A 13,388-nucleotide genomic window follows, 5' to 3' on the forward strand; every position below is an offset into this window, starting at 1 on the left:
TAGTTGCCCGTACAATGGCTTTCAATTCTCTACAAGTGGAGCTTTTACCTTGTTCCTCCTCGGACCAGGTATAACGGAACTCAATCCCTCCGCACTCTGCCGACCAGGCTCCTCACCCGACATGGCTGGCATCTGAAAAAAACAAACACCTGCGGTAAAGAGTATCGAAACACATGTCTTAGATTCAATCTTTCAACGTTTTCTTTCCAGAAAAACAATTTCTCTATCACTTTGTCCCGGGATGCCAAACTCAATTTTCTGTCCCAGTGGTTGCTCTCAGCAATAATAGGGGTTTTCGTTTGTCACGTCGACATAGTCGACGTCAAATATGTGACGTCATTTCGGCGATCTGCGCATGCGTCGGGTCGTCTGGCGTCGTCAGGCCACATTTGTGAACCCGTTCATCGATGATTTGAGGTTCGTCAGAAAACTAGTGACCCGTCGTCAGAATGACGTCATCTTGCTACATCGCAGCGTAAATCAGAAAGTAAAAACAGAAAGAGAAAGTGATAAAATGATTAAAAAAACAAAGAATAACATAAGGAAAGACAGAAAGAGAAAGTGATAGAATGATAAAAACAAAGAATAACATAAGAGAAGATGAAAGAAGGAAAAAACAAAGACTAACATAAGGAAAGACAGAAAGAGAAAGTAATAGAATGATAAAAACAAAAAATAACATAAGAGAATTAAGTTGAAAGAAGGAAGAAACAAAGAATAACATAAGGAAATACAGAAAGAGAAGGTGAAAGAAGGGAAAAACAAAGAATAACATAAGGAAATACAAAAAAGAGAAAGTGATAGAATGATAAAAACAAAGAATAACATGAGAGAAGATGAAAGAAGTAAGAAACAAAGAATAACATAAGGAAAGACAGAAAGAGAAGGTGAAAGAAGGGAAAAAACAAAGAATAACATAAGAGAAGATGAAAGAAGTAAGAAACAAAGAATAACATAAGGAAAGACGGTGAAAGAAGGGAAAAACAAAGAATAACATAAGGAAAGACAGAAAGAGAAGGTGAAAGAAGGGAAAAACAAAGAATAACATAAGAGAAGATGAAAGAAGTAAGAAACAAAGAATAACATAAGGAAAGACGGTGAAAGAAGGGAAAAACAAAGAATAACATAAGGAAAGACAGAAAGAGAAGGTGAAAGAAGGGAAAAAACAAAGAATAACATAAGGAAAGACAGAAAGAGAAGGTGAAAGAAGGGAAAAAACAAAGAATAACATAAGGAAAGACAGAAAAAGAAGGTGAAAGAAGGGAAAAAACAAAGAATAACAAAAGAGAAGATGAAAGAAGTAAGAAACAAAGAATAATATAAGGAAAGACGGTGAAAGAAGGGAAAAACAAAGAATAACATAAGGAAAGACAGAAAGAGAAAGTGAAGGAAGGAAAAGACAAAGAATAACATAAGGAAAGACAGAAAGAGAAGGTGAAAGAAGGGAAAAACAAAGAATAACATAAGAGAAGATGAAAGAAGTAAGAAACAAAGAATAACATAAGGAAAGACGGTGAAAGAAGGGAAAAACAAAGAATAACATAAGGAAAGACAGAAAGAGAAGGTGAAAGAAGGGAAAAAACAAAGAATAACATAAGGAAAGACAGAAAGAGAAGGTGAAAGAAGGGAAAAAACAAAGAATAACATAAGGAAAGACAGAAAAAGAAGGTGAAAGAAGGGAAAAAACAAAGAATAACAAAAGAGATGAAAGAAGTAAGAAACAAAGAATAACATAAGGAAAGACGGTGAAAGAAGGGAAAAACAAAGAATAACATAAGGAAAGACAGAAAGAGAAGGTAAAAGAAGGAAAAAACAAAGAATAACATAAGGAAAGACAGAAAGAGAAGGTGAAAGAAGGAAAAAACAAAGAATTACATAAGGAAATACAAAAAGAGAAAATGATAGAATGATAACAGCAAAGAATAACATAAGAGAAGATGATAGAAGGAAAAAACAAAGAATAACATAAGGAAAGACAGAAAGAGAAAGTGAAAGAAGGAAAAACCAAGGAATAACATAATGAAAGACAGAAAGAGAAGGTGAAAGAAGGAAAAAAACAAAGAATAACATGAGGAAATACAAAAAGAGAAAATGATAGAATGATAACAGCAAAGAATAACATAAGAGAAGATGATAGAATGAAAAAACAAAGAATAACATAAGGAAAGACAGAAAGAGAAGGTAAAAGAAGGAAAAAACAAAGAATAACATAAGGAAAGACAGAAAGAGAAGGTGAAAGAAGGGAAAAAACAAAGAATAACATGAGGAAAGACAGAAAGAGAAAGTGAAAGAAGGAAAAAACAAATAATAACATAAGGAAAGACAGAAAGAGAAGGTTAAAGAAGGGAAAAAACAAAGAATAACATTAGGAAAGACAGAAAGAGAAAATGATAGAATGATAACAACAATAACATTAGGAAACACAGAAAGAGAAAATGATAAAGAATAGACAATGGAAAGATAGAAGAGAAGATGAAAGAAGGAAAAACAAAGAATAACATAAGGAAAATAGAGAGAGATTAATAAACGAAGAACAAAATAAGAAGTGAAAGAAGGAGAAATTGAGTAAGCGCGTGCGGGGGCCATTACGTCATCGTGTAGAGAACGGGTTTCGACTTAAAACGAAAAGGGTTATAAGGTAGTGAACAGGACGGGTGTCTGATGCCAATTCGCATCGTTAGAGGACGTGAACACCGTCCTCGCCCACACAAACGAAAAGCCCCTATTCATGCTAGAGAACCGAGTTCTCAATTGTACTATGTGTCTCACGACAGGGAGGAGTCAGGAGTGATTAAACTTTTCCCACGAAGGACACTAATTTTCTGGGTGTAGAGTATGGCAGATCTATAATAATACTTTCAATGCATGACATTAAATCCTCCACCCTTCATTGTTTTGCCCTCAAAGTACCCTCCTTGGCATCCCAGAACAGACCCAACCACTCAATTTCCTGAGTGGGAGTCCACACTGATTTTTCCACATTGAGGACCAATCCCGCAAGGAGCAGATCTGATTTTACCAACTTAGCAAGCCGGTCACATTCCAAAAAGGAAGGTGCCCGAAACCAACCATCATCTAAGAAAACTACAACAGACACATATTTGCTCCTCCAATGTTTGACCAACGGCCTCATTGTCTTAGTAAAAATATATGGGGCCTCATTAAATCTAGAACAGCCTCGGTAACGAAATCTGGATTGTCTCTGGCTGACTTATTATTCTTAAAAACCTCCGGAGACGGCGTAAACAAAAAAGGAATTCTATATCCCGAATCGATCACCGGCCCCCAATATTTCATCTGGGGCCCCAATCTCGCGCCAAAAGGCACTGTTAGCCTTTATCCTGCCACGAACAATAGGTTCTGTTGAGCCTTGCTCATACTCGTCAAAATTAGACAAATAGAAACCGGCTTCGTACTGTTCGTCCACACCTCCAGTGGCTTTGCGCGCTCCACCATCCCCCGATGTGGTATCACCCCTCTCCTTAGGTCCTTAAATTAAGCGAAATGTGTAACACTATGCCTCATTCACATTAATCTGTACACCACATCCAGAACAATACCGCACAAATACACGCAGCCACCAACGTAGCTGCCTTCAGGAAACGCTACAAAAATCAAAGTTCATATCATCAAATGAGGGAATAATTTTGTTTGCACAAACACTAAATATCACACATTACATTTAGTAAAAATCCACATGAGGGCTACCACCATAGTAACATACCCTTGTGCAGGTGCACCTGCATGGAAAGGCAAGGTACAAAACGACCAAATTAAGCCATGCAACACATGTCATACACACCTGAACATTTGACATAAATATCATGTTCCCAGGTATGCATTCTGGTCCTCATAAACCAGAAACATCATCCACACCAAGTGCGAAAAAAGACAAGCTGTTTCCTACCTTTGTCTAAAGTGCTGCTGGAAGCTGGAGCAATCCTTGCTCTTGCCTCCAACGTTTGACTGGCAATTCCTACGCCATTGGCCCGGCTTGCCACAGGCAAAGCACAAATCCATGCCTCTCGGCTGTTGGAAACCTCCACCAGCTTGGCCAAGCTGTGGTCTATACTGTGGTAGATAACGGGATTAGGATGAGACTCGGGAGCCATCGGTCGCCTAACCCTCTGGTATTGCGTCTTCCCTCTGGACGTCTTCGTCCTGCTCCGCTTCGAAGTCGCTCTGCTCTGAGCTGCTCTAATCTTCTTTTCGTTGTCGGAGTCACTGGCAAGCTCTTCAGACAGATACTCATCGACGACCTTCCACCCATCCTCTGACTTGTCGGCGATGCGGATGAGCTTGTTCCTCTTCGCGATCTCTTCTTCTACCTTGCTCAACTCTAAAGTGGCCGAGGCAATCTCTCCTTTCTGTAAGCAGGCGATGAAAGCATGTTTGCTATCTAATAGGGAGATGTTGAAATTAAAATGCACACGAATGCCTTTGAATTTAAATTGGACTTTTGAGGTCTCAATTGACTTACTTGAGTTCTCTTTCTGTTGAGCCAGAGCCTCTTTTTGGGTAACTTTTTACCCCTCCAACGGCTTCCCTCACTATATCAGATATATTTTCAGCCGTGAAATTAATAAAATGCGGATTATGGTCTCCAACACCGCCCGCTTCATTTGCCATGATAGCAAAAAACAACCAATGTACACTGGAAAACCAATCAAGAAAACACTTCAAATTATATAACAAACAACGTGTAAGTCGAACAACGGGTTTGAAAACAGCGCGCAAAATCAAACGGCGTCTAGCTCGCTCATCATCGAATAAGGTCTATGGCATCTCACGCCACGTACTCAACGTGGAAACTCCTGAGAGCGCTCAGGCATGAGCGCCTCCTCATTTACATAAATTCCAACCCCCTTTAGGTACCAATAGGTAATTGTATTCTTCTCAGGAGTAGTCTTTAGGAGAAACAAATTACGTCTATCATTTTACAACTAGATTCTTCGATATCTGACTAAACGTTGCTTCTCTTTCTTGACTTGCAGTTGACTCTGTTGACACTTGTAAACGTCGTACACGTCGTACAAGTGCGAGGCACCGATGGGAACATGTCTGAACCACAATGTGTTAATGGTATGTGAATATAATTGATTTTATTTTAACTTCTTTGATTTTAAAGATGCCCTCAACATTACATAACATTGGCGCAGTGCATTAGTACTCAACACAAAAAGCAAATTTGTGTATAAATGTAAAAAAGGTACTATGTCCCATTTGCAGGCCCAAAAAATGAAAAGGTTAAATTCCAACGGCATTTGAAAGATAATACTAATTTAGAACTTCCCTAAAAAAAAAGGGGGGGGGGGCTTGAAAATGTCTTTAAGTGGGAATATAATTACTATTAGTTTTCGAATCGACTTAAGAGCTATAGAGCCAGTAAGTAATAGTCTGATTTTCAGACCATTATACCGAATGGTCGTTCGTTTTATGCTGCGCAAAGGTTCAATCAGTTTAATTTTGGCCATTACAATACCCTTTTACAGCTCATTTTTTGTATGTTATTATCAAAGAAGAAAAAAGCCGATCAGTCACTCAATATTTTCTGACAAGTAAACGGGTTTCCTTGCATAATTTGAATATTAGGACACTGCTAACGTTTAAATTTCACAGATAGGACATACTTGATCATATTCATAATTCCTGCAAAGTTCTACAGAATTTGATGTTGGCTGCAAAAGGGACATAGTATCTTTAATCTATGCATACGTTTTTGTGAAGTGCCTCGATACGAGTTATTTCGTTCACCTGTTAAGAATAGTTGTATTTCAATAGTCAGAACGTAATAAACGAGTTCGTAAATAGCTCTGGAACGCATGACCCCAAAATATCAACAAATCTTTGACACGATGGATACTTCCCACGTGTGCATTTTAGAATAATCACTGCCGAAGTGATGGAGGTGCTTTATGAATACCTTTTATTTGCCTCTTGAGAAGAATACTTCCACCTGTGTATCAGATAAATGTCCTGTTGGTGCATAAATGAATACTGATTACATAACTTTCATGAGCGCGATCCGAGTTTTCGTCTCAATGGTTTTGCAATTTAGGTAGGAATGACCTTGATCTGCTTATGCGCAAAACCTAATTACGAACTCGCTAATTACATACAATAGTTGTTGTTAGGTATAAGACAAACATTATGGCTTGCCAAACCTTACAACACGTATTGTAAGCAATCTGCATTCTGACTATTGAAATACAATCCGTAACGGGTGATAAAATATTTCGTACCGATCAAGGCACTTCAAAATATGGATAAAATCCGATGGCTTACGAAAATGTCCTATTCTTTTCAATACCTCAGTCACACCGCCATACCGACTTCACGCCCACTCCACTGTCTCCACACCGACTCCAAACCGATCACTGGTCAGTCGGGGTAAAGTAATCGTTTATTCAGTCTAACGTCGGTCTAGTGTCGGTCAGGTATCGGTCTCGTTTGTGTGACTGGTGTAGTAGGTGCTCCAAATTTTTTAGTTTGCCTCGGCGACAATTACTCCGGGCTTCATGTTGTAAAAAGATATAAGTTTTCAATAGGATTTCATGTTAAAACATTTATTTTTTTTATAATCAAGATTTGCAGGCGATAAGGACCAACTACTGGACAGATTGGTATTCCTCGAATGACTCCCTGACCGATGTCGGCGAGCAGGAAGACTTTTCTAAGGTTAGAGCTTAACACGCTTACAAAGACTCTCGGGAAACAATTATGAAACAATTCATTAGGTTATTACATATTTTGAATTGTTCGAACCTGTGTGACAGGCGGAGACTCATTGTTTAAACCAAGTAACATGGACGACGAACGAATATGACGTTGGCTCTCCGGCCATATACATCGTGAGTAAAAAAAAACTCTCGCAAACAATGCCTCCTGTTCATCCAAGCGTGAACACATACCGCACAAAAAGGATACCAAATGATTTGGGGAAAAACACTCTTTCATAAGATGTATAATAATTTACTGTTCATAGATGACTTTGAAAATAATCAAGCAGTTTTCCAGGTGTAAACCCTTTTTTTACTCATACGTTATTAGAGGTGATTCGAGTATTGTTTTTCGTTTTAATGCTTCTGCTACAAAGTAGTTGAGGGCATTGGCCCGAATTCACAAAGGAGGTTTGTCGACTAACCTAGGTGTATGTGCGTCATATGACGCGTTTTGACACGTTTTTACAAATGAACCTACCCTTGTCGACAAACCTCCTTTGTGAATTCGGGCCAGTATGTTTTCTGGTTGTCCGTCCGTCTGTACGTCCCGTTCTCGTGATCGCGTAATCTCAAGAACCGATTGATGGATTACCGCTATACTTGGGTCATGTATATATCTTTCACATCTAATAAACTGATTATATTTGGGGTCACGAGGTCATAGGTCAAACCTCACAGGGCTCATTATGTATGCACAAATAGCATGTGATCGCGTTTTCTCAAGCTTGGGTCATATATGTATCTTGCAGAGCCAATTAACTGAATATATTTTGGGGTCATGATGTGGTCAACGTTCAAAGGATCATATATGTATATGAATAATAGCTCGTTATCACGATATTCTGAGAACCTGTTAATGGATTACTATCAAACTCGGGACATGTTTATGTATCTTGCATAGCCAATGAACTGATCAGATTTTAAGGTCATGAGGTAAAAGTTCAAAGGGTCATACATGTATAGGAATAATAGCTCGTAATCACGATATTCTTAGAACCTGTTAATGGATTACAATCAAACTTGAATTTTTAAAAATTGCTTGTGTTGCTTAAAATCGCTTTATGGCGGAGGCATCATTTTCGACTGAGTGCAGTCGAACATCCATCTACTTTTTGTAAATTATCAGTCGGGTTTAAAGGGACAGGGACAAATAGGACATAATCAATTCAGAAATCATTAAAAAATTAAGTAAGTCATAGTTATCAAGAAAGTCGTTGAAATTTAATAAAAAAGAGAACATTATCAAAATGCCTTTCCTATTATTATTTGGCAAGTGCCCCCCCCCCCATTTCTCCCGAAGTGCCCAACTTGGTAATGAATAGCAGCAGGGTCACGCCATACAATTCAATTCAATTCAATTCAATTCAATTCAAATTCAATTCAAATTCAATTCAAATTTAATTGATTTCATTCCGAACAAATAGGATCATTCTCAATTTGTTTATACATTGGATAGCGAATCTAAAAATTATAATGTAAGAATAAAGATAACAATAACCAGGAATGACACAAATTAACAAACTACTACATGTCAAACCGGTCTTAGTGGCCACATGTCTATAGAGACCAAGTATTTTTTGTTCTCCCTAAAGAGAGTATTGTAAAAAGTGTAGTTGTGTTGTAGAACCTTTCTAGAAAGGCCATCTGTCTACATTGACCTCTTTTTTAAGGTTTTCATTGCATGGTTTTAATAGACAGATTTGACTGCATTTCTTTTGTGTTTTAAAAGAGGCGATGGGCCGATTGTGCTCCCCTTAAAGGTATTATGTCCCATTTGTAGCCAACATCAAATTCTGTAGAACTTTGTAGGAATTATGTCACATATGTCCTATCTGTGAAATTTAAACATAAGCAGTGTCCTATTATTCAAATTATACAGTGCGTCCCAGAAAAAACGAGACCGAGAATTATCGATGTTTTATCATAACTTAATCACCATTGTAATTAATAAATGACACATATTTGTAAAGCTTAGATCCTTCTCTTTATTTTGATGCAACTCATATGATGCATATTTCATGCATGAGTGATTAAAATCAATTTGAAGAGAGGAAACCAAAAAGTCATTTGGCGGACGGTATCTGAATTTCAAAGAGAAAATCACATTTCTAGAAAGTTCAGTTTCTGCCCTTTCATATGACACCTCCAGGCGCGTACCCAGGATTTTTTCAAGGGGAGGGTTTTAACATTTTTAAATCGACTCAGCCAGCCACTGAATAAGCGGGGAGGGGGGAAGAGGACACTTTTTTTTGGGGGGGGGTCTCGAAATTTGATAAATTGACATCTTGCTCCATTGGGGAGGGGGTAAGGTCAACTATTTAGGTCAGCCATTGGTATAATTTTTTTTTCTTCTTTTTTTGATTTATTAAATTAAAAAAACCCAACCCCCCCCCCCCCCTCCGCGTAAGCGCCTGGACACCTCAATCAGAAAAAATGAGCAAGGAATAAAAAGTTTTGTTTGTTTCAAGTGATGCATTTCCATAATTTGATTAAACGAATTCGTTTTTACTGGCTGCCTGTCGTAGCAACAAACGGAATTGACCAAAAGGCTTTACTCCGTTTCGTTGTCGATCAGACATAGATGAAAGACTTCATGTATGGCTGATTGTCAACGAAACGGAGTTAAGTTTGCATGATTTTCAAATCCCCCCCCCCCCCACCCCCGGGGCCTAATGGAAAATCCTGGATCTGCACCTGTAACACAAGTCTTTTTTTCAGGTCTGCATGCCGATCAACGAGACGCAGTGTCGAGAAAAGTTTACCCATCGTAGTCTTGCCGATACAGGCCTTTCTTATACAGTATCCTGTGAAAATGGCCTGTTGCGCTGTTTAAGCGCGGATACAAACCTCAACCAGACCTGCGTGGACATGGAGGTGAGACTAAAGTGCTCCATCCCATTAGGTATGATAAAAGTCTTCTGTACATTTTCTTTCATATATTAACAGTAGCGGTTCTAGAGAGAGAGAGAGAGAGGGAGAGAGAGAGAGAGAGAGAGGGGGGGGGGGGGGGGAGGGGGAGGGCGAGGGCGAGGGGGAGGAGAAGAATCGAGGAGGAGTCCTGAGGCAATTTTTTGAGAGGCACATCTGCAGCCAATTCATTGACAGTTCTCATGTATTACTTGATAACGCTGGGGAGGGAGTCTGGGCTCAGCGCAAAAACAGGGGCGTCGCCTAGATTACTTTGACATTGGGAGGGTGTCAGATTTATTTTGCTGACAGGTTTGTCAAAGATTTACTAATAAGCAGAAAACGCAGATGCAACAACAAGATAACCACAACGATAACCACAACAAAAACAGCAATGAAACTGATCAGTAAAAAAATGGAGAAAAAAGGCACCTCATATACAAAATCAGAAAGTCGTGAATTGTTTATATTTTTCACGGTGATTGATCAAACACAAATCGACAACTCTATGATAACCTTTGCTGTGAGCCCATTAAAGTATTCTAAAATTGACCCGTTGAGAATATAAGAATGCTTTTTTTTAAATATAGGCCAACTTCATTAAAAATAATGGATATTGTTATGTCGAAATAATTATGTTCCTCAGAAAGCATATTCCAGGTGCTAAGGCAGTGCTTCACACAAAAGAATTTCCAAGTAGTTTATCTCATCACCTCGTGAACAGTTGCAGATTAGCGCATATCTTTTAGGTGGCTTGGAGCATGGGGTCAAAGGAAAGCGGCTTGATTCCACTCCTTTCCTTCACCTCTCTGCATTCTCCGAAAAAATTAATACCTTCTCAGATCCCCGCTCTTTCATAGGCGAGTGGCGACCTATCTCATTTGAATTTTAAATTACTTTGAAATTCTTTTGTGTGAAGCACTGCCTTCCGGGACTGCCTTAGCACATGGAGTATGAGCTCCTGAGCAAAGGTTGCAAACCCTGTGGCCCGAATTCACAAAGGAAGGTTTGTCGACTAACCTTTGTGAATTCGGACCTGTAACTTTATCATGATAAATTTCTCTTACACAACACAAGGGACATAATTATGTGCATGCATTGTAACGTTTAGCTATAGAAGTGACTTGCGCAATGCTCTAAAATTGTGAAACAAACGATTTTTGTACATTCTTGATTAATTACGGACGGAATGGCCCGAATTCACAAAGGAGGTTTGTCGACAAACTGAGGTTTATGTGCGTCATACGACGCGTTTTGACGCGTTTTGACAAAAAACAAAAGAAGGTTTGTCGAAAGAAAAGGAGGTTTGTCGACAAACCTCCTTTGTGAATTCGGGCCCTTGTGTCCACTGGACGATGTGCAAGTTAGAATGCCAGTTGTTGCTATAGATGAGACCAAATAGAGCTCGTGCAAGGCTCAGCACTGACGGTTTATGTACATGTTTGATCTACAGACGCACTCCCGGATCCCAACTTGCATTGGTCGCTGAGCGAGTTGGATAGCGGGAACACTCGAGGAGCGATTGAATCTTGGTATTGCAGCGGTCTTGTGGATCAAGTTACTCCGATAAAAGGAGACTTGATCGGCCACGTAGATGGGTGAGCTGAAAAATATCTTCTATAGTTATCGTTATTATCGTTATGTAGAGGTGTTGTAGTCATATGGAAATACAAAGGTCATGACCGGGGGTCATGATCGAGCCCCGGCACGGTTTTTATGTCCTTCACAAAGCATTTTATCTACATTTTGGTGTTAATGTTAAAGCGCTTATAAGAAACAAGAAACGGGTATTACGATTAGCATCCTTTTCCTACATCGAATAGTATTAATCTTTGTCTTGAATCCTCATTTTCTTAATAATTTCAGCCATTTCTATTTTGCAAACCCGGCCCCCCCCCCACTCCGAGAACGGACGGACCCCATGCGTGTTACCAAAATGTCCTTTTCGTAACAAAAGAAAAAGGTTGACCCGTATTGACTTTACACACTGGACTTTTGCTGAAAAGGGGGGGTTGATTGGAACACGCATATGCGTATCCTAAATAACACCGAGTGGGGGGGGGGCCGGGGTTTGCAAATCTGTCGAATCAAAATGACGAACGCAAACGCTGCTACACCGTATTATGTAATTGTTTCTTTATTGAACTTTCCTGTTCTTGCCTTATTATTTTTCTTGTCCCTTTTATTTTAATTATTTGGTTAAAGCATTTTGATAAAAGGTAACAAAAGTATACCCCATTCGAGGCTAACGCTTCATTTAATCTTAACTCAGAAACATATGGAGATAAGATCGAGATTCAAAGATAAATGCAGGAACGAAGTAATATCAGAGACGTATAGCATCACTCAAACTTCTGAAACTTGAGCACAAATACGTCTATAAAAAAAATGGGATACAAAGAAGTGCATTCAATTCATTAAACATAGATAATTGGGGCACTAAAAAAGGATTTTTGTATTTGTCCTTTGTCTTTTTCAAAAAATCTAGTACCTTTTAAAACATTTATTTTTCGTCATTTTTCTTCAAAGATTCCACTTGCCTGATAAAAAAAAGAGGTTATTGCCCAGCGTTTGATATTTCAGTGTAAAGTTCAGTCTTGTCTTTTTCTTGCCCTGCTGTGACAACAATTTCAAGTTCATGCGTATTTTGTTCATATCTTAACTCTAGTAATTTTACTCACAAATTCGTAGGTGTTTTTGATTCAAATTGTAAACTGTTTTTACGTCTTTTAAAGAGACAAACTATTTCTAATTTCATATGGTATAGTATGGTATGGTATATTTTATTCATTCACGGTTAAAAAAATGCAATAATTATTGTGCCCGCATTCAGCAAATGCTGTTTTTCAGCGAGGCCGTGATTTCGTAAAATTCGAAAAAGCAATGAATTTTAAAAGGCAATAAGAGCCTTTAAAATTTGAAACTCTCATCTGATTCAAGATTTATTTTATTCAATGCTCGCAACCTTTATGGTTGAATTGATATTGAATTTACATATTTAAAAAACATAATTAAAATGCAAACAGAGGGTCCAAAAACAGATCCAAGTAAAATACAATGACATAAAAAGTGTTTACAAATCGCAAATTTAAAATGACACTAGAAATTGGAAACCATGGGAAACCAGATGAAAGTAATTAAAAAAATGAAATAGGAAATTTTCAATATAAAGGCTAATTTAATCAAGACGTTGCTTTTGTTCTTCTACACGCAAACACAAAAAGAGTTTTATCACACAATTTACTATCTTTCGTTTACCTTGGGTCTATTATACTCAATATTCACAACATTGATACGATTATTGGAAAGGTGACTGAACAACAATTGAATATGACGATGGCAAATGTACACGCATGAGCAGCGATTGCATTTCTTTTCATTGTCAAAGAAGAATGTTTCTTTGTAGTATAATTGTATGAAGGTGGTTTGATGCAATTACGTTTTCATGATTGCTTAGCGGAGATAAATTTGAATGGAAATTTTGACGACAATGGTAGTTGAAATGTAATTTGCTAATGAAAAGCTTGCGGTTGCTTGCGGTTCAGTTTCCTATGCGTAAAGTAATCATCCTCTACATGCTTCCTGTCTTTTTGTTATTTATCCTTTCCCCCTTTATTTTCTTGCTATCTTTCCATTTCTCCCTCCCCCTCTTCTCTTATCCTTTCACTCAGTCCTAATTTGTCTGTAGAGAGCGAAGAGGACGTGAACTTTAATATACAGCATGAAGCCATAACGCCACTTTGCTCTAAATTATACAAA

General features: G+C 38.3%; 1 protein-coding gene across 3 annotated transcripts in view; it reads left to right on the forward strand.

Annotated features, from left to right (window-relative positions):
* Positions 1-13,388, forward strand: part of LOC105439448 — a 40,007-nt gene that overhangs the window by 5,192 nt on the left and 21,427 nt on the right. The window contains exons 2-5 of one of the 3 annotated variants that reach the window (XM_030982764.1): positions 4,995-5,082; positions 6,587-6,678; positions 9,441-9,624; positions 11,083-11,227. In XM_030982764.1, the coding sequence (XP_030838624.1) occupies positions 4,995-5,082; positions 6,587-6,678; positions 9,441-9,624; positions 11,083-11,227 (509 nt within the window). Of the gene's footprint in view, positions 1-4,994; positions 5,083-6,586; positions 6,679-9,440; positions 9,625-10,979; positions 11,228-13,388 lie in introns of those variants that run through there. The other 2 variants (XM_030982762.1, XM_030982763.1) reach the window with 2 other exon arrangements.

This window comes from Strongylocentrotus purpuratus, unplaced genomic scaffold (genome assembly GCF_000002235.5).
Source record: "Strongylocentrotus purpuratus isolate Spur 01 unplaced genomic scaffold, Spur_5.0 spur5_scaffold_13, whole genome shotgun sequence".
Classification (NCBI taxonomy): Eukaryota; Metazoa; Echinodermata; class Echinoidea; order Camarodonta; family Strongylocentrotidae; genus Strongylocentrotus; species Strongylocentrotus purpuratus.